The sequence below is a fragment of the Peromyscus leucopus genome, chromosome 8a, assembly GCF_004664715.2.
Source record: "Peromyscus leucopus breed LL Stock chromosome 8a, UCI_PerLeu_2.1, whole genome shotgun sequence".
Classification (NCBI taxonomy): Eukaryota; Metazoa; Chordata; class Mammalia; order Rodentia; family Cricetidae; genus Peromyscus; species Peromyscus leucopus.
Window position 1 is genome coordinate 16,958,202 of NC_051085.1, and position 22,486 is coordinate 16,980,687.

Genomic DNA, 22,486 nt, shown 5'->3' on the forward strand with positions numbered 1-22,486 from the left:
TGAATAAGTTGAAGTAGGAGAAACTCCTCCATAGCTGATGTGAGAGTCTCTTGGGAAAGAAAGGATGCACCGAGTGATACTATGATACGAAAATGGGTCGTTTATTCTTTTCTGTTCTCTCTTTTGCTCCCACCCCTCTCAGGCTCTGTCTCTCTCTGTCTCTGACTCTCTCTCTCTCTCTCTCTCTCTCTGTATTCAGGGAACAAAGGCTGTAGACAGCGGTGTAGTTTCAATTGAATTTGTTTTATATGAAGACTAGATCAAAAACCAGAGGACAACACATTTATGAAAAAATAAAATAAATGACAGTGAAACTGGGTGAGGGGTGGTGGGAGGGATGAATATGATCAAGACACATTGTTTACATATGATGAAGACATACTGTTTACATGTTTGAAACTGGGGAAGGATAAATAGAAGATACTCTACTTAAAAATGGGTGAGGAGAAGACACAGGTAAAGGGAGGGATGTGAAATCTAGAGTGTGGAACAGGTTCTCCTGGAAGGCATCACTGAAGCTGAGATTTTCAAAGAACCCCGGACAAACAGCCAGAAAGAACCTACGGTAGCCCAGGCAGTGGAAAAGCCTAACATAGGCCAAGCATCTGCGGGCTCGCAAATTGCCTGCATCATTCTTCTGCTGCATGCAGCATTAAATGCATGCCCATTCTTCTGCTGCATGCTGCATGCAGGTCATTAAAAATGACTACTTTATGGGCAAGAAAGGTCACTATGAGCCAATCAGAATGAAAGGGGGTCCTGAAACAGCTTTACTGGATACACTGTCCACTTCAACAAAAAGCACCTTCAGACGACCTGGACCAGCATCTTCCTACGAAGGGCTATGCAATGAAGAACGCCGGCCACACCGGAGGGCTGACTCAGCTGTCCTGTGTGAACCCACCTTTGTTCCCTACATACAAATTCTTCCAGAGTCAGACAAGCAGACAGACGGATGGAAGGAAAGAGGGAGGATAGTAAAGAATAATGGCTCATTTTTCTGGAGTGTATTCTATAAAAATATACGCCTAAAACCAAACATATGAGGCCTGCTGCGGCAGGGTAGAAAGACAGGGGACAAGATGGGGACATGGGAAGGAAAAAGAGCCACTAGGCTCAAAGCTCAGGTGAGGTCTCTCACCCGCTGAGGCTTAAGCATCCCAGTGCAATCACCACGTGTTGTGAAAACTGCTCCCAGGGAGACAATGCTTCTTTTACATAAAGATGTCTCCAAATAAGAAAGTAAAAACAGCAAGAAACTTTGCTTAAGGCTTGAGCACACAGAACTTTGAATCTGGTCTTCTGCCTTCCCCAAATATTTTCTGGGAATCCCATAGACTAGGCTATTTACTTTTATTGACCATAAATGCTTCATGTGATCTCAGGATGTTACCTTGACTAAAATCCTAGCTTAGAAGACCCCGGGAACCCCCTTTCAACCTCAGATTCCTTGACAGCTCCAAAGCTGACAACTGGAACCACACCAGCATCATAAACATGGCTACTGGAAAGACAGCAAGGTGCAGCTCTCCCTTGAGAAGCCCACACCCACGTGTCTTATTTGTTCAGCGTTCACCTCTTTTCTGTTGACCCGGGATTTAAATGCATGTTAACAATCCCTTCAGGCAAACAACTCTGCTTCAAACTGGCTCATCCTGAGCATCCTTTCTGCAGTGAGGTCAAAGACCAGACTTAACCTCAGTGGAGTCCTAAAAGGAACCCTCGCAGGCTGCTGCGGGGAGGCGGGGGAGGTAGGGACTGTGCCCCCCACAACTGTTGACAATCTCATCATTTCATTGTTATAATTACTCAAGGAGATATTAGAGACTTAAAAAAAACAGTCTGAATAATTTCAAAATGTTAGAAGGAATGGTAAATATGAAATCAGAAGAACTTTTAAAACACTCAGACACTGTTTTGAATGGACAGCAAAGTGCCGGTTTTCACTGAGTACTGCACCAAGCTATGTGTGGACATACTAGCTTTGAGGACAAGGTCTGACGCTTGCTGCTGTAAGCGTTCCCGGGCAGCTGCTAGCTCACTCTCCACTTCTTTGTGCTTGCTTAACAAGGCCATTTCTCCCTCCTTGGCATCATCAAGCTGTTTCTGAAGAACCTGAGAAAGATCAAATAGCCATAATCAAAATGCAAACATGACACTAAGCTAAATAATTTATTTAAATTACAAGCAACACCTTTCTCTTACTGGAAAGTTCTGCGTAACTAGGACTACTTAGTTTTAAATCCGTTAGATGAGGTAACACGACATGACATTTTAATGGGTCATATGACCCAATTAGGGAAGTCTATTTCCACCCTGCCTAATGAATTCTAAAGCTCTGTAGATCCTAACACATCCAGGAAGATTTCTGTGCCATCACAAGAAGACTTGTGGAGGCTTTTGGCATCTTTTCTGCACATGGGCTACCTCTTACTAAATTCTACTTTGTGTTTGGTTGTTTGGTTGTTTTTTCGAGACCGGGTTTCTCTGAGTAACAGCCTTGGCTCTCCTCAAACTCGCTTTGTAGACCAGGCTGACCTCAAACTCAGAGATCTGCCTGCCTCTGCTTCCTGAGTACTCGGGCTAAAGGTGTCACCACCAAAAGCAATCATTTTTTGTTCAGTGTCTAAATACCAAATATAGAGGCAGATCATCCTTACTGAAGAGAAAAAGAAAAGCACAATTAACCCCTAAGCTCAATATTTTAACTCTGACGGAAACACTAGTAAGCTGTTTAAATGAAACTTATGCATAGTATCAGTAAGATTTTAAACTTATCTTTTGGGGGGGCTTGATGTCTAAACTGCTAACATAATGGATAAAGGGAATAAAAATGACCCTTTCCACTTCTTTTCCTCACAAAGGCAAAGACAAAAATGGGGTGGGACAAGTGGGACTATAAAGTGGTATGAATATAAACAGCTGATCCTAAAGCCACCCAGGTTGCTCTCCAAATCAATAAAGTAATGCATATGATAAAGTGGGGAAGACTGAGCAATGGCTTAGCAGTTAAGAGTACTTGCTGCTCTTGCAGAGACCTTGAGTTCAGTTCCCAAGTATCCACATGGTGGCTTATAACCATCCATTAACAGATACATGCAGGTAAAATACTCATACACACAAAATAAAATAAATAAATAAAAAATAAAAATTTTTTAAAGTGTGTGTGTGTGTGTGTGTGTGTGTGTGTGTGTGTGTGTGTGTGTGTGTAGATTGCTCAGTGGGTAAACTGTCTATGATCCAGATGTTCGGACAGAGTTCAGATTCCCTAGAACCCAGCTAGAGCCAGGTGAGCGTGGTGGCCGCTTGCAATGCTGGAGCCAGGGAGACACAGAGGCCGGGACACCCTGGAGCAAGCTGGCTAGCCTGAATATCTGAAATGGCAAATGGAGTCCTCTGGTTTAGCAAAAGACTCTGCCTCAACACAGAAGGTGGAGAGCAATCTGAGAAAACACCCCATGTCAACCTCAGATTTACACACACACACACACACACACACACACACACACACACACACACACACACACGTACACATATCCAACCCATGTAAAGACAGAAAAGACTAAATGACCCATGCCCACTCACCTGTACATTGCTCTCTGCGGTGGCCAGTGCCGCCTGCAGCTTTTGGCATTTGTCAAGAAGACTGCTGGCTTCATCCTGCACCATCTGCAACTCGGTCTTCAGTTTTCCTATGGTTTTTCGCAGAATGGCTTCTTGTCCCTGGAACTCTTTGCGGAGATCGGCCTCCTTGTCCCGGCTAGCCTGTAGGCTTTCCGCTGTGAAGAGCTGGGACCTTTTCAGATTATCAAGCTCACGCTCATAAAATGACTGAGCTTTGTTCAACTTGCCTTCGTATTCCTCAATGAGCTTTTTCTTTTCAAGTCTCAGCTCTTCCAGGGTGCTGTTCAAGGCCTCCACCTCCATCCTGTGCATCTCCTCTGCTTTCTCCTGCCCCTTATTCACCGAGAAACTGTGGTCCTGCTGCGACTTCAACAGCTCTTGGACTTCCCGTCTGTGGGCGGTTCTCAAATCTTCCAGGGCCAACCGTTTGTCCTTTTCAAACTGTACCTGGAGCTGTCCGAAGCTCCTCAACCTTTCTTCAAACTTCCTTCTGATCTCTTCGACCTCCCGTGACATTGTCACTATGCGTTGGACGTGCTGGGCCTCTGCACAAAGTTGCATGTCCTCAACTCTGTGCTTATAGGCTTCAAACTCCGTCAGCGCCTGCTGCTTCATCTTCTCATGGTCTTCCAAAGAGGCTTCCAAAACCTGAATCTTTCTCCTAAGGTCTAACTCTTCTGTTACCTTGCTTTTGTAGAGCAGTATTTTTTCTCGTGTTTCTGCAAGGATCTGTTGGATTTCTTCTTCATGAGCATCTTTGAGGGCCTGAATTGCAGACTCGTGCTCATCGTTTTTAGTATTCAAAGCGTATATGACCTACACAGTTTGGAAGAAGGGAGGAGAATTCAGCGCATACTCTTTTACATCTTAAAGTTAATTCTTTCACCTGGATCGGTCTTTTTTCTATGCCCATATTATTTCTGGCGAATATTAAATACTGAAACATCATGCAATTGTTTTTGTGCTCACAGGTCAATTTGCTTTGAAAATTCTTATCTTTGCACAGACATTTAAATTGTTATTTTTAAACATACAAGTTCGCTCATTTATAAAAGTGCACAATTACAATCCTGACACTCAGGGGACTAAGGAGGAAGGACAGAAAGTCACTACACACAGTGAATTCCAGGCTGCCTTGGAATATATAAACTCTGTCTGTCTGTCTCTCTGTCTCTGTTTCTGTCTCTCTTCCCATCTCTTTCTCAGAAAAGCATTCAACATTAAGAATGATGTCCTATAAATGAAAGGAAGAAAGGAACAACAGAGGCCGTCGGCCAGAGATGGTAGTTCTCTGCACACCCAGGCCAGCAGACCCACCTTGCACCATGGCCTTATGTCACATTCCCATGAATGGAGCTCTACATATTGGGGTACCCCAGAGCTCTCTGTATGTGTTCAAGAGTCTATTTAAATATCTAAACATACAAATTCCCTTTTCTAGTTCCCTTATCGCTTGCTTTTGTGAAAGTTCAGAACTATTTTATTGACAATGAACAAATCTGCAATATTCTACACTAGTGAGTAAATGTAAATTTAGACCTGACTTGAGCTGGGCCTCTGCAGTCCACAGGGCACTAGTGAGCAGCAGCACCCCAGGTTAAGGTTCTCAGAGGGAGCTCCAGAACTACAGGTTCAAAGAATATGGGGTCAATCCCCTTTCCCCTGATCAGTAGTATGTTTCAGAGCTCCCAGAGGCATCTGAAGTGGACATGATCACGTAGGACTGAATTCTCAGTCTTTGAGATTTAATGTCACCTCCAGGGGGACAGTGGTCCAATTCAACTGAATTACTGACGCTGGAGAAATCCACATATATTGTGGTAACCCAAGATGACCATAGCAAACCACATGGAGTGTGAGAAGAGGAAAAACATTTGCTTTATCCCATAGCAAACAGCCATTAAAATGAATGACCAGGCTGGGTATGGTGGCACACGCCAGTCACCCTGATAGTCAAAAGGCTAAGAGATGGCCATGACCTTAAGGCCAGACTGGACTACACAGTGAGTACCAGACCAGCCAGGGATACATAGCAATGCTTTGTCTACAAATAAAGAAGGAAAGAGAAAAGGGACAGGAAAGGAAAAAAAGGAAAGAAAAGAGAATCCCACTGGTCAGGATGCCTAGAGCAAAATGGACTATGGGCTTCAAGTCTTCCTAGGGAAGTTCTGCTCTGAGCCCCATTTTATCTTACTAAGGACATGGAAGAAAATGTGTTGGGGTCCACAGAGGTTTCCTAGTGAGATCCGAGCTTGCTTTACACAGCAGGGCTACATTAGGGGATGGCTTGATCACATGCATGGTCACCAGGTGTTTGGAATGTTCTGCACTTGGCTGTGCTTGGGGGAGGTCTTTTGTTCCACCCCTTGGCATTCCTTTCCTTTAAAAGCCCTTTAGAAGAGACAGAAGGGGCTGGTGGGTTTTGACCCAGGCCCTCCCAAGGCTATCTTGTGTTTCTGTCTCTCTCTCCTCTATATTTCTATCTAAATCTCTTATTCCTCACTCCTGGGGTAAATAAATGTGGGAGCTGGTCCCCACAAAAGTGGAAATGAAATATACAGACTTCTAAGAAGTAAGTCACACCTCTAGTACTTTGTTCCAAGAGATGATCTTAAAAAGGTCCAGCCCCTTTCAGGGAGTCACTATTTCAGGAATGAAACAGGAGAGGGATGCAATATGCGAGTTTCCCCTCTTAGATGATTTATTGAAATACTCTTCTCTCTAACAATTTCCATTCAGCCTTTGGTGAGTAACGTCAAGCCCCAGATCCTTTAACACATCTTTCTAGAACACCACTGATGAAAGGCTATGCTCTGAACATCCAGCACACCCATCATTTACTATCATCGTTTCCCGAAACTCAGTTAGTGTTTGGTTAAATAGAGGAGTCTCGATAACAAGGCAGGAAAGATATAGGAGGCTGTCAGAGAGCCTAGAGAAGAAGCTATAGAAAGAAAAGCAGTATAGCATTCGAAATGGTAGACAGGAGCTTGGAATTAAAACAATGAATTACAGAGAATAGGATTTAAGTTATCAAAATGCATGAAAACAACAGGAAAACATTACAGTAGTAAGCATCATCTCAGTTTAAACTCTAATCCAAAGGTCAGCAAGCAATAACTGCAGGCCAAAGATGGCTGCTGCTCGCCACTGTAAATACCTGGGTACAGCACAACTGTGTCCATTTGTTCAAGTGCTGTGATTCCACCCCGACAGGAGGCCTGAGAAGGAGGGGGAAAGCCCATTATGACCTCCCAGTCTAAGCTACACACGGGCAAGGCATCTTAGTCAAAACCAGCAACAAAAAAGAGAAAGGTCTGAGGTTCTGCTACCTTTTTTAATCTTCCACATTCCTTTCCACTAAAACTCATACAGTGAGAAAACAATTGTCTAACCTGAAGGTACAGTGCATAAAGAAGTACACACCCATATGGAGCATATCAGTATCTTCCAGAGGAAATATTAAAATATATTTCTAAGAACTTAAAAAGAACAATAAAAGGATGCCAAATACAATAAATCAATACTACTCCAATAAATTACCACTTGAGGCATGCCATTATTAAGTTACAGTCTTTAAAGATTTTTTTTTTTTTTTTTTGGTTTTTCGAGACAGGGTTTCTCTGTGTAGCTTTGCGCCTTTCCTGGAACTCACTTGGTAGCCCAGGCTAGCCTCGAACTCAGAGAGATCTGCCTGCCTCTGCCTCCCAAGTGCTGGGATTAAAGGCATGCCCCACCACCGCCCGGCTAAAGATTATTTTTACGTTTATTTATTTTAGTATGGGGGAAGGCACATGCCATGGTACACATGTAGAGGTCAGAGGGCAACTCTGGAGAATTGGTTCTCTGCTTCCACCTTATAGGACCCAGGGATCAAACTCAGGTAATCAGGTTCACTAGCAAGTGCCCCTATCCACTGACCAATCAGCCATAGTTATGGTCATTTTAAAATAAGAATCTTAGATATGAAGATTCAAGTGGAGAGGGGTGAGGAGACAGGTGGATTCCTGAAGCTGATTGGCTAGCCATGAGCTCTAGGCTCAGTGAAAGACCTGCCATCAAGGAGAGACCCCAGCTTCAACTTTGAGCCTCCACATACATGCACCCATGTGTAAAAGCATTTGAACATATGGCTGTACATATTTCCATTGATGAATACACATACACACAAATAAGCTTACAAGTCCAAGTAAAAACAAGTCATTTCTTGAATAGCTGTTTTCTAACGCTGGCGGCTATGGGATGAATTCTATTTCTTCCAAATCTGTATTTTGAAACCCTAACCCTGGACATGATGGCATTTGGGAGGCAAGTAGGTTTCAATGGGTCACTAGGGTAGGGCCTCATCTGTACTTAGTCCTTCCACCTCTACCACACGAGGACCACCACATGTAAGCCAGAAAGAGAGGCCTCGCAGGACTGATCTACCTGGCATCCTGGGCGTGGAACTCCCAGCCTCCAAACTCAGAACTAAATTGTGTTGTTGCATCCATGCAAGCATGCAGGTGTCCATTCAGATACATGCATGCAAAGGCCTGAGGTGAACATTGAGTATCTGCCAATATTGCTCTCTATCTTACTGTCTTGAGACAATACTTCTCATTGAACTGGAACCTGTCATTGTGGCTAGGCTGCCCTATGATCTCCCCTGGCCACTGCTCCAGTACTGTAGCTATAGGCGTATGTGGCCATGCCTGGCTCTTGACATGTGTGCTGGGGATTCAAACGCAAGTCCTCAGGCTTTCCCAGCGAGCACTCTTACCTACTGAGCCATTACTCTACCCACATATTGTAGAGCAGTTTCCTCGGAGACTGAAACATTCCATCCTGCAGGGAGGCTCATTAAGAAAGGAAATAACTCAAAATGAAGGCTCCAGGCATATAGAAACATAAAACTGTAAACCTAAGAAATGAAAGCTGACAGTCATCAGCTCTACAGGTGAACTTTTAATCCCCTCCCCTTGTCCCTTATAGCTAACAACTGCCTGGACCAAAGTTAACTTTTAAAGATGTTTCTATGTGCCGGGCGGTGGTGGCACACGCCTTTAATCCCAGCACTTGGGAGACAGAGCCAGGTGGATCTTTGAGTTCGAGGCCAGCCTGGGCTACAGAGCAAGTTTCAAGACAGGCTCCAAAGCTACACAGAGAAACCCTGTCTCATGAAAAAAAAAAAAATGTTTCTATGTGACTTCTAGCATGCATCCCATGTCTGACGCTTTCCCCCTTACTATAAAAAGGGGGCCAGAACCCGTCTCTCCAGGCCACAGTCTCAGAATCCTAAACACTGGCTAAAGTCTCAGCTAGCTGATAAGCTTTTGTGCCCTATGGTGATATTTTCTTCCTCCTCCTCCTCCTCCTCTTCCTCCTCTTTTTTTTTCTGTAATAAATTAGTTTGCTTCTGTTTTAACTGACTTTGGTGGTCTGTCCCCCCATTATTGCGTGACCCCAGACCCAACAAAAATAGCTTCAGGAAGTCCCTGAAACTGGCCAGCTTTACAAGATCCCTCCTTTCCAACTCCCAAGACAAGCCTGAAAGAAGCAGAGACCAGCCAAACACAGTCGGTCCCAGTCTCAGGCTCTCCACCTTCCCTTCCCAACCCCATTGCCTGCAGATCAGGACATAAAGCTCTGAGCTACTTCTCCAGCTCTGAGCTACTTCTCCAGCTCTGAGCTACTTCTCCAGCTCTGAGCTACTTCTCCAGCTCTGAGCTACTTCTCCAGCTCTGAGCTACTTCTCCAGCTCTGAACTACTTCTCCAGCTCTGAGCTACTTCTCCAGCTCTGAGCTACTTCTCCTGCACCGCGCCTGCCTGCTGCAACACTCTTCCATTGTGATGATCTTGGACTAACCCCGTAACACTGTAAGCAAGCCCTCAGTCAAATGCTCTCTTTTCTAAGTGTTGCCTCAGCCATGGGGTCTCTTCACGGCAACAGAACAGTAACTAAGACACACCATAAAAGAAGCAAAGACAAGATGAACTTCCTAGAAGAAATAAAGACCGACTGAGCCACCTGGAAAGAAACTCTCCAACCTTTTGAGCTGCCTGCAGGCTGTGCAGTGAGCTCCAGGTTTCCAGGTTTTGTTTGAGCTGTCACCCATGATGGGGTGGGATCTGGTGATGCAGCTGTCTTTGAGTCACAGCTCTTGTAAATGACCTCTCACCCGTATCTCTCTAAATGACCCGAATGAAATGCAACGGTTCACAAAGCTGGACTTCGGCAGTATCCATCCTTTTGCTCTGTCATGGGATCCCTTTCTGAAGTGAGTACACATGTGTATGTTGTGTGTCCCTAGGAAAAGCCTGTCATGCGACACCACAAAAAAATTCATTCGTGATGTTTAAGACAGACTTATGGTGTTTTATTATGACAGCTGGATCCTATTATTACACAGGTAATGTATTAATATGTTCCTGATTAAAATCTAACTAACCAGAAATAAAGTATATTCATTGCAAAAAAAAGAAAAAAGAAGAAAAGAAAAAAGCACATTTGTAATAAAGGCCACCCACTAAAGCAAAATGTGTTATATTAGCTTATTAAGTAAAAATAACTTAGGCTTTGCTGTGGCATATTATACCGACTGACTTACCACTGCTAAAGTGATTTATCACTGTACGGGGAGGGTATAGTTAATACAACATACTACCATAAAACCATCAAAAATACTTCTAAAAAAGGGCCTAAAACAGCTTTGTATTCTAACAAAGAAAAGGCCAGGGCAGATAGATTCATTGCTGAATTTCAGCAGACCTTTAAGAAAGAAATAACAATGATGCTCCTCAAGTTATTCCATAAAATGGAATGGAGAGAATGCTTCTAAGCCCATTTCACAATGCAGTATTACCTCAATACCCAAACTCTGTAAGGACACAATATCACCACCAGACCAATTAAACAGAGACTGAAAAAAAAGTACTTAATACATTACCTGCAAATTTGCACATTAAAAAATGATATACCATGATCAGGATGCTCCCATTCCAGGGGTGCAAGAATAATTAATTTAGCACACACAAACTGATACATTTCTGAACAGATCTCTATTAACTCAAGAAATGGTAGCAAGAATCAACAAACAGGACTGCATCAAACTGAAAACCTTCTGCTCAGCAAAAGAAGCAGCAGAGTAAAGAGACGACATAGAGAATGAGAAAGAAATCTTTGGCGGCTGTCCTTCCAGGAGGGCTCCATACCCAGAATATATAAAGAACTCAGAATATGCAACAGCAAAAGGCTCAATAAGAAATGGGCAAAGGATATGGACAGACACTTCCTGAGCTTCAAGTGGGCAACAAGTATAATATACAGAAAAAGTGTTTAATATCCTCAGGCCTCAGGTAAGTGACAGGGAGGGGACCAGTGAGATGGCTCAGTAGGTAAAGGTGCTTGCCACTGAGTCTGACAGCCCTGAGCTCAAACCCTAGAAATCACACGGTGGAAGGAGAAAACCCAGTCCCCCAAGTTGTCCCCTGAGCTCCACGAATGCATAGTGGCCCGAGCACACACACAATAAACAAATACATAAACATGTAAACAAATATTTAAAAAGGGTTTTTCTGTCTTCAGTAAATTAATATTCTTGATCCCTAATGCCAATAGGCAAATTTTGCCATCTGAAAGATCTGTAAAACTATATCTCCAAAATAGCCTAAAAACTCTGATTTTTAAAAAGCTATATATAATATGCATAACACCACATAATGACACTATTCTAACACTTTTAAATTTTTTATTGAAAATAGATTTTTCATATAATATATTCTCGTCACTGTTTGTTCTCTTCCATCTCCTCCCAGATCCTCCTCCCCTCTTTCCCACCCACCCAAATCTATACCCTTTCTTTTTCTCTCATTAGGATACAAAGAGGCATCTAAAAAAATAGTAATAAAACAAGATAAAATAAAACCAAACAAACAAGAATAGAATATATAAAACAAACAAAGAGAAGAAAAACAGCCAAAAAAATGTTCAAGAAACACATATAGACACAGTTTGCATACACAGAAAATCCATAGAAATATAAAATTGGAAACCATAATGCAAAGAACCTGTAAGGTAAAAAATAAAATAAAACAAAACAAACAATGAATCCCTGATGAAACATTATTAGACAAAGAACCCTTAAAATGCCACTGAGTTCGTTTTGTGTTGTCCAACTACTGCTGGGCATGTGGCCTGGCCTTCAGAGTGAAGTGAGACTCTGCTGGAGAGAACAAATGTTTCATTTGTGAGTGGTTATCAATTGTAGATAGCCTCTATTAGGGATGGAGCCTGTATACACTTCCCCTCTCACTGCTGGGACCCCATCTGGCCCAGACCTGTGCAGGCTCTGTGCATGCTGCCACAGTCTCTGTGAGTTCAAATATGTGTGGCTCACATTGATTTGCGTGGCCTTCGTGGTTTGCTTTGCTTTGTTTTGCCTGGAGTCCTCAATCTCCTTTGGCTCTTACATTCTTCCAGCCTACTCTTCAGCAGGATTCCCTGAGCTCTGAGGGGAGGGATTTGAGGGAGACATCCCATTTAGGACTGAGTGTTCCAAGGTCTCTCACTCTCTGCACATTGTCCAGCTGTGGATCTCTGTATCTATCTGTTTCCATCTACTGCAGGAGGAAGCTTCTCGGATGATGATTGAGCAAGGCACTGATTTATGAGTACAGCAGGATGCTGTTAGGAATCATTTTATTGCTACATTCCTTAAGCAGAACAGTAGTAGCTGGTTTCCCCTAGTCCCTAGTTTATCTAGTCTCCGGTTCTTGACTTAGGCAGTGTTAGGAATGGGCTCCATTTCATGGAGTGGGCCTTAAATCCATCCATCAGACATCGATTGGTTAGTTGTACAAGCTTTGTGTCACTACTGTAGCAGCAAATCTCCAGACAGGTCACCACTGCAGATTGAAGGGCTTGTAGCTGGACTGATGATGTTTACCTTTCTTCCTTGGTAGCCTGCAGAGTATCTTCCAGCACTACGAACGCTGGTCAACAGGGGTAAAGGTTCCAGGTGGGCACCATCTTGACTTCTCCATATTCAATAAGTGTGTAGGTACTGTCTTCAGCAACAGGGGATTACCATCTGACTGTGGTGAGTAATCTTGGAAATAGCCCGGATTGTTTGAGGGTTTCCATGGGGTCCCTTTGCTAACAACTCAATTATATGTAATTCAGTTTCAGAACTGGAGGTTTCATTTGGTGACAAGGAATGTCCAGTGGGGTTTCCATTTAGATCACCTTCGTGTGTGTGTGTGTGTGTGTGTGTGTGTGTGTGTGTGTGTGTGTGTGTATTAGGAAGCTTCTATTGTATTAAGTTTCCATATGATCCTTCAAACATCCCTTAGTTTTAGCTGTCCCTCCTTCATCCCCCTTTCCCCCTCCTCCTCCCCATTTCATCCTCCTGTTGTAGTAAAAACCCCCTTTCCACCCATCCATAACTATTCCATTTTCCCTTCCTAAGGTGATCCATCACTCCTGCCCAGTCCCTTACTCTATACCTAAATTCTCTAGTGATATGGATTGTAACTTGTTTATCAAAGACTTAACTACTAACATCCACGTAAGAGTGATTACATACCATATTAAACAAATACTTTAACATTTTTAAAGGGGCTGGAGAGATGGCTGAGTGGTTCAGAGCACTGGTTGCTCTTCCAGAGAACCTGGGTTCAATTCCTAGCAACCACACAGTCACTCATAACCAACTGCAACTCTGGTTCCAGGGCATCTAACACCCTCTTCTGGTCTCCACATGCATCTGATGCATGCATATGGTGTACAAACATGCATACACATGTTCCACAGACAAAATACCCAGAGATGTAAAAAAATAATTTTAGAGGCATGGAGATTCCATCCACCCTAGCCAGAAGGACTGTTATCAAGGATGCAGAATTAATGAATACTTACTATGCAAAGGAGCAGGAGTCCTTCTTTCAACCCCCCCGCCCAGGGTGTTTCTTCTCCATAGCTACCATTCTAACTGGGGTAAAAAGGGATCGCAGTGTAGGGCTAACTTGCATTTCGCTCATGGACAGTGAGGTTGGACATTTCTCCTGTTTATTTCTGTGGTGGTTTGCATGAGAATCCCCCCCATCATAGGCTCATATATTTGAATGCTTAGGGAGCGGCACTACTTGACGGGGGTTAGGAGGTATGGACTTGCTGGAGGAAGTGTGTTGCCAGGGTGGGCTCTGGGGTTTCAAGGGTCCAAGTCCCAGGCTCACTGTTGGTCTCTTCCTGCTGCCTGTGGACCCAGATGAGAACTCTCAGCCTCTCCAGCATCATGTCTGCCTGCATACTACCATGCTCCCTGCCGTGAGGGTAATGGACTAAACTTCTCAAACTGGAAGCAAGTCCCAGTTAAATTTTCCTTTTTACAAAGGAAAGTTGCTGTGGTCATGGTGTCCCTTCACTGACTGAAGACAATATCATTAGCTCATTCATTGTGCTGTTGGATTTCTTACTATGTAGTTGCTCCTTTATTCTGGGTATTAATACTGCCAGATGTATAGCAAGTAAAGATTTCCCTTATACTCGTCAGGTGGTCAGTTAACTCAGATAACTGTTTCTTTTGCTCTACAGCAGTCTTTTAATTCACGAGGCTCTTTCTGGCAGCTGCTGTCCTTACTTCTTGAGGGGGTGGACTCCTATTCGGAAGGTCCTTCCCCATGCCCACATGCTTGAGTTGCTCGGCTTACTTTCTCCTTGAAACGTTCAGAGTTCCTGATCTTCTGTTAAGGTCTTTGATCTATCTTGAGTGGATTTTTGTGCAGGGTGAACTTCGTGCTTTTACACGTGGATTTCCCCAGCGCTGTTTGTTAAAAAGGTTTGCTTCTTCAAGGTCAAAAATCAGGAGGTTGTAGCCACACACACGGTTCACATCTATTTTCTAAATCTACTTACCTACGTGTCTGTCTTTATACCGTCCCCTGCTGGCTTCGTCATTATGCTCTGAAGTACAGTCTGACATTAGGCATAGCAGTACTGACAGCATTCTTTTTGTCTAGGGTCCCTTTGACTATTCAAGGTCTCCTGTGTTTCCATATGAATTTTAAGACTGGATTTTTTTTTTCTATTTCCGTGAAGAATGACACCGGAATCTTGGTGGCGATGACAGGAAACCTGAAGAATGGCTAGGGAAGTGAGACCATCCCTGTAATGCTAATTCTGCCAATGCATAATCAAGGAAGGCCTTTCATTTTTCTAGCAACTTCTTCCATGTATTTCTTCCGCATTTAAAGTTTTCGTTGTAGAGGTCTTTTGTTTCCTTGGTTAGACTTCTGGTGTGCCCCCCATATGACCCCTCCTCAAATGATTTCTTACCATAACAATCTTTTAATTCCCTCAAAATGCCAGAGGAAAAAGCACAGAGGGAATTCCAGTCTAAAGAAACAGCAGGAGAATGATAAAAAGGGGGAATCACACACTCTGTGAAATGAAGGGAACTTCAGAACTAGGTAAACATTGTCAGTACCACAAGGGTACTAGGTAAACATTGTCAGTACCACAAGGGTACTAGGTAAACATTGTCAGTACCGCAGGGGTACTAGGTAAACATTGTCAGTACCACAAGGGTACTAGGTAAACACTGTCAGTACCACAGGGGTACTTGTATTTGCTGGGCCCATCAAGTTTCAGGAGGTAGAACATTCTGAAAGAAAGGAAAATGGCCCTGGGACAAACCGTGGGCGTGGTCCGTGGGATGGAAGAGTATGAGGACCCGTGGATGCGACAGAGGGGCAGGAGTGCAGCAAAGATGAGAGTCACAGCTCCAGACAGGACAGATGGCCTAAGGTGATGCCAAAAGCCACTAAAAAAATGCCGACAGATGACTACAATGTCCCGTATTCAGACTCTATGCTCACAATTAGGGAGGACATTTGACGGCGTGCTGACAGCGGAAGCTAAGGGACAAATAGAGAGAGAGATTAGTCAGCGTTTAGAGGGAAGAGGCAGTAAGCCAGCACAGAAGAACATCCGAGTAGTGGCTTACGACAGAAAGACGATGAGGAGGGAGGTCCAAGAGGCAGAAGTTCAGGGTGGGTTTGGAGGTGGGTTATATATGGGGTGTACCCTCTCTTCTGGCCACAGTGATGCTCCTAACTCTTGTGAGGCCAACCTTGTGAGCCTTCCCAGTCCATTTACCTCTATCTACCTAGTAAAAGGTTCAACCACCCAGCAGCCAGGAGTAGACCCTTCTCATACAGGGTACAGCTTTCTGGGCAGTCTCCATCTTTTATTTTACACCTAGAGGACAATCATAGATGCAGCTGCACTCTCTCTTTCTAGTCGATGCTAGCAACAGGTCAACGCAGAAGGAACTCACCCTCTGAGTACCAAAGAGATGCAAAAGGCAGGCGTGGGCTTGCAAAGTAATATTCACTAATGGTTTTGTTTCATTGCTTGGGGAGCGTGAGTGTGGTCTATGCATGTGTGTGCACCTGGGCAGGTGGGGGGTGCTCGTGCCTGTGGATATGGGTACGGAGGCCAGAGGTTGTTGGAGAAAGGACTTCCCACTGAAGGGACGCGCACCAGTGCAGGTATACTGGATGCTCAGTGAGCCCACTATCTATCTGCCTGTCTCTGCCCTCCCCACGTGCCACGGTGACAATCAATCAGTGGCCATCACATCACACTTGGCTTTTATGTGGGTCCTGGAGACCCAGACATGTTTGTACAGCGGGCACTTCATCCACTGAACCCCCTCCCTGGCCTCATAGTCAGTATTCAAAAAAACATAAATCATTATGTATTTGGGAGGAGGGCATGTGACAGCATGCATGCGGAGGTCAGAAGGCAGTTTGTAGAGAAGTCAGTTCAAATCTCTCCTTCTACCAGGTGGGGTCCTAGGGATTGAACTCAGGTCATCAGGCTTGGTGGCAATCATCTTTACCCACTGAGCCATCTCATTAAGCCATAGTTTGTAGGGTGTTTTGGAAGGTTTTTTTTTTTTTTTTTTTTTTTTTGTGTGTGTGTGTGTGTGTGTGTGTGTGTGTGTGTGTGTGTGTGTGTGTGTTTTCGAGACAGGGTTTCTCTGTGTACCTTTGGTGTCTGTCCTGGAACTCACTCGGTAGCCCAGGCTAGCCTCGAACTCACAGAGATCCGCCTGGCTCTGCCTCCCAAGTGCCGGGATTAAAGGCGTGCACCACTACCTCCCAATGTTTTTAAGATCTCACAAATCTTGTACAGAGGTAATTGGTTTGGGTTTTTGTTTTTTATAGATAGGGTTTCATACAGTCCGGGCTGGCCTCAAACTGGCAACAGAGCTAAAGAAGACCTTGACCTCATCATCCCACCTCTACCTTCCCTCCCTGGTGGGAGGCAGGCGAACACCACATCTGGTTTCTAGAGTGCTGCGGACTGAGGCAGGGTCTTGTGTACACCAGGTGGCGCTCTGCTGACTGAGCTGCACCCCGGCTCTGTTTCCACAGTTCAGCTTTCTACTCTTCTGGTGGGGTCAGTCAATAGAGTACTTGTCATAAGACATCAGAATTAAATAATACTGTCAAAACTCAAATTCTCGAGATAGTTTCTTACTTTTGCCATTAGAACCTATTCTATTTGTTCTAGAACAACACACGTGAAAGCTCTGCCTGTATTTATGTTCAGTGATACTCTCGGAACAGCCTCAGAAGTAAAATTTCACAAACTGTCCAAGATAATTCTCGAATTTTAAAATATTTCCAATGAGCTCTAAACAGCTTACTTAGGCTCTTATTCATTAGTGACACAGTTTATAGTTTGAAGCCTGAATGCTAGCCCTGTGCCCCAAGTAAAGGCATGTTAATCAAATATTTAAAGCCGTTCATTCAGCTTTGGAGGTGAGGAAATTGTAGAAACACTTCCTGATTTTCTTGACAGTTCTACTGGGGATAAAAAGTAGCATGTATTTATGTTGCCTATATTGCCTCAATGACACTTTTACTCACTGCATGGAAAGGGGAAAAAATGGTTTATAAAACCAAATTCAGCCCATGTAACTCATGCTAACAAGATGAGGTGGACAAAAGAAAAACACAGAATGATTACGTCACAGATGAGAATGCATGCCGAAGAACAATGATGTGCCAAGAGCTATGGAGCATACCTAATACAAAAGGAATGTGAGAAGACATTCCCAGGTTGCAGTACCAAGCATGTGTACACACGCACACAAAAACATGGGCACACACATGGATAAGCACACCCACAATTTTCTTTTTTCTGAGCCATTTTAAAATGGATTTTACCTACCAGTACATACTGTTCCTAAATACATTCAAATGATATTTTCTAAGATCAAAGGCCATATTATCATAATCCCAAATTTAGACTAATACAATATTTTCTAATTCCCAGAGCATAATAAAGAAAATCAAATTATTCCAGCAGTGAAATTTGCAGTATCTTTTCTTTATCAATGTAGATCTACTCAGAATTCCACATTGCACTAAACTGTCATATTACTTTAGTGTTCTTTAACCAGAAACATACACACACACACATACACACTCACACACACACACTCACACATACACACACACATACACACACACACATACACACACACACACACACACATACACACACACACACACACACAGAAAGAGAGAGAGAAAACAAAAGCTATTGTTTTCTTTTTTTCTTTTTTAATGTTATGACATTCATGTTTTTAAAGAACCAGGATGTTAGTTGTAAAGTGTATAGGTTTTTACATTTTTATTTTACAAAGGTTTTTAATATCAAATTATTTAAGGAAATTTGATGTTGTGTCTTCTCAGTCCAACAATCTGTGTATCTAAAATTAATTAGTATCATATTAATTAGTGTCACTACATACATTAATATCATTACATTAGAAATCTGCAGGTAAGTATACGAAATATATTACTTTCACTAACCCTCTTCTCAAGTAGTCTCCTTCTCTTGTAATGTACTACTCAGCTTAAACCCATCAAGAAATAAGAAAGCTGGACCCTGAGAGGTGACTCAACAGTTAAGCACACTTGCTGATCTTTTAGAGGACCCGAGTTCGGCTTGAAGTAACTGTATCAGGTGGTTCATTATCGCTTGTCACTACAGCTCCTGGGGATCCAACATGACACACTCTCCTGGCATCTTCCAGCAACTGCACACATGTAACACACACACACACACACACACACACACACACACACACACACACATATGCACACATTAAAAAATAAAACTTCTGAAAAAGAGAAAAGCCAAGTATAGTGGCCCATGTGTAATCCCAGGCTGCGGCAGGAGGACCACCACATTTTCAGTCCCTGGACCACAATGTGTGACTCTGTCCCAAAACAAACAAACAAACAAACAAACAGAGACAAGAAAATAGAACAGAATTTAGTTTTGCTTATAAAAGGTAGATCCTAAGACCAAGCATCCTCCCCATGAGCAGCAAGTTACAAGTTGGGACTTGCTGGTTTCAACCCAGCTCCGTGGGATCCTGTCCTTTCTTTCCTGGGTGGAGGTGTCAAGCAAAGGCCAGAATGGAACTGTTCACATATATGGAGGGAATTCAAAGAGGCAGCAAGAGCCACAGAGGAACAAGCACTAACAAACTGGACATGTAAAGAGAATCTGACAGTCCTCAGCAGTATAAGAAGAAACCCTTCTAATCCACATTCTCACAGAATATTCAGTTCATTTTCCGCCATTCATTGTACAACAGGATGTTCGGGAGAGTTGTGCCCAGAGCGATGTCCGAGGGAGCAGCACAGGACCACACACAGCTGTTTTGCCCTGGCGGGAAGTTAACTGTCTCCATTTTTTACCTCCTGGTCCAGCTTCTTTTGTATTAAATTAAATAGAAAGACAAAAGCTGCTTTTCGAACATTATGTAATCAAATTAATTCCAGCAACAGACTTGTGTCTAAATGAAACGTTTAGGAGGCAATTAGCAAAAAAGCTCATTTGGATTTATGTAAGCCAAGGGCACTCTAAAACCTTGATTTTAAAATAATTTGAAAACCTAATTGCTTTGGGAAATAATTACTTTTAAAGATACATTTGTTCTCTGTGTTTCCATAACTACTGTTGGAAAAATATTTCAGAAAATATTTATAAAGTATAATAATGCTTTCTTTCTCTGCACAGTGATATAGAATGCATCTATCTCCTCGGGAAAGTTAATCTGAATTTTGAAACACAAATGTCCTTTTGAACACAATGGTCTTAGAAAGGCTCAGAAATCCAGCTATCATTCAGGACCCCTCTACAGGATCTGAGGTACCATACTTTATAAAACAATCAACATTTTTTTTGTGTGTGTGAATTTCTACTCTGTGCTCTGAATTTTTATATGAATTCCAGCAAAGAAAAGTATATGCATTCTTAATCCTAAATAGAACTTTTCAAAATGGAACATGTGCAAAATAATGGCCATTTCAGATAATACACATTTGTATCAAGTGTTAAGCTGTGGGGAGCAGAATGCAAGACACAGCATGAAGTCCTCAGTAGAAACAACTAGATGAACATGGAAAGAAACTGGAACAGGTCTGAAGGGATGGAGCTGAGAGATGGCTCTGAGGTCAAGAGCACTTGCCATTCTCCTAGAGGACCCAGGTTCGGTTCTGAGCACCTGTTCTGAGCACCTGCGGCTCCCAACCTTCTTTAACTCTAGTTCAAGGGATATGATGCCCTCTCCTGGCGACCCTGAGTACTGTACACACATGGTGCACATGCATACATGCAGGCAAACATCCACATACTTAATTTTTTTTAATTAATAAATTTACAGGCTGGAGAGTTAGCTTGGTGGTTAAGAGCACTGGCTGTTCTTCCAAAGGACTTGGGTCCAATTCTCAGCACCCATATGGCAGCTCACAGCTGTCTGTAAGTCCAGCTCCAGGGATCTAAGACATATACATACAGGCAAAACATCCATACATATAAAACATGGGAAGCAGGCTGGACCATGTCTGAGTTAAGCCCTTACAGAAAGTTAAGATTCCAAGACAGAGAGATAAAAGTATGACTTCCCCCTCTCCCCCAAAAAGGTAGGAGCCAGGTAGGAACTGGATAGGAGCAAAAGCAAGCAACAATGGAGGGTTCCTGAGCAACTGCTATCTTTATCAGGATGTGTGAATACATCAAAACGTTGTCATGTGACTGGCTTTTGCTTCACTCAGAGAGGAATCGTGGGAGATACTTTCCAGCTCTTGTGAACCCAAGGGTAGGGGACAGACCGGCAGATCTGGAAGCTTTATAGTTCCAACCCTGAGGACCAGGCCAGGTACCTGCTGCTCAAAACAGATCTAAGGACCATGAGAAAGGGGTCTTTTCTCACCCACTCTTGGTTCTTACTGCTGGTAGGACAAGCTAACCTGCTCACATGAGGAGAAGACAGCAGGGCCAGTAGCAGAGTCACGGCACTGGAGGTGACATGAGACCCTGTCCCAGTGGCAGCAGTAACAGGGCTGACAACCCCCCACCCAGGAAAAGGACAGGATCCCACGGAGCTGGGTTGAAACCAGCAAGCCCCAGCCTGTAACTTGCTGCCCATAGGGAGGATGCCTGGTCTTCGGATCTACCTTTTTTTTTTTTTTTTTTGGTTTTTCGAGACAGGGTTTCTCTGTGTAACTTTACGCCTTTCCTGGATCTCGCTCTGTAGACCAGGCTGGCCTCGAACTCACAGAGATCCACCTGCCTCTGCCTCCTGAGTGCTGGGATTAAAGGCGTGCGCCACCACCGCCTGGTGGCAAGGGGTTTCTACAAAAACCAGAGCAGACCTTCATGCAAACAAAGGACTGTGTGCACAATGCAAATGACGGTGTCTGTGAAAATCACAAGCCTTTTCCTGGACCAAGGGAAGTGCTCCCCTCTAGTCTGGATGTAATGGCTACAAGACAGTCAAGAGTTCACCAATGGCAAAAATAAATAAATAAATTTTAAAAAATCCCAGAGCAGTCTGTTTTCCAAGTAGTAGGACCTTCTGGAACTTCCTGTCATGGCAGCAGGCAGTTATGGTTGCTAGGTAGTTCCCTCACAGCACCACAGAGTGTTTGGAGCAGCCAATGCTAGCAGGAGGGACATCTGGCTGGCTGCTTGACATCTTTGCTCAAGGCATCTGGGACACCAGGGAGTGTTCTAACAGCTGTCAAACAGGCAGTACAGAGGCTGAGCAGAAAGCTCAGTAGTTAAAGAACAACATGTCACGTAAGTGAGAACTGGAGTTCAGATCTCCAGCACCCACATAAAAAGCCACACGGTCTGTGTGACAGCTCCCTCATGGTCCCGAGGCTCTGGAGGCAGAAACGAGTGACCCCCTACGGCAAGCTGACTAACCAAGTCAGCAAGCTCCAGCTTCAAGGGAGAGACCTTATCTCGGTAAAAAGAGTCTGAGTGAGTGAAGGAAGACACTTGACATCAACTTCAATACCGCCCCCCATACCTGCACACATAAAAACATGCACCCACACTATACACATATGAATATGCACACACAGAGACAGACAGACAGACATGGACACACACACACACAGACACACACACTAAGGAGTCAGGTGGCCCCTTTATACAAATAAGAAAACTCAGGAGTCTTTTCTTTTTGACAATACCATTCTCCCCATCCTCTCACCCTGCAGTCTACTCATTTCTCAGGAACCAGTGTTTCCAGTTCCTCTTCGTCCTCTAGATATGGATTCTCTACCATTGTTTTGGTTCTTAATATTCAATGACAGAGTTCCTGGAAAGACCCTTGCCATCTCTCCAGACCTCAGTTTTCTCTGCTCCCATCTCTCCTGTCCACCACCTTTAGATTAATCATCTTAAAGCGCAGCATTGTTACACCACTGGATGGCAAAACCAGATCCTATAGGCTACAGTCAAGTAGCCCATGCGTGATGATGGCAAAAAGCATTAAG

General features: G+C 43.6%; 1 protein-coding gene across 10 annotated transcripts in view; it reads right to left on the bottom strand.

The window, feature by feature from the left end:
- The window catches only part of Fam184a (family with sequence similarity 184 member A), a 133,941-nt gene that overhangs the window by 61,167 nt on the left and 50,288 nt on the right, over positions 1-22,486 (bottom strand). For all 10 annotated transcript variants that reach the window (XR_005090249.1, XM_028868376.2, XM_028868373.2 and 7 more), the window contains exons 2-3: positions 3,586-4,440; positions 1,980-2,115 (exon numbers count right to left, since the gene is read on the bottom strand). Coding sequence is in view for 9 of the 10 variants with exons in the window: in XM_028868376.2 (XP_028724209.1) it covers positions 1,980-2,115; positions 3,586-4,440 (991 nt within the window). In the remaining variant the exon portion in view is untranslated. The remainder of the gene's footprint in view (positions 1-1,979; positions 2,116-3,585; positions 4,441-22,486) is intronic.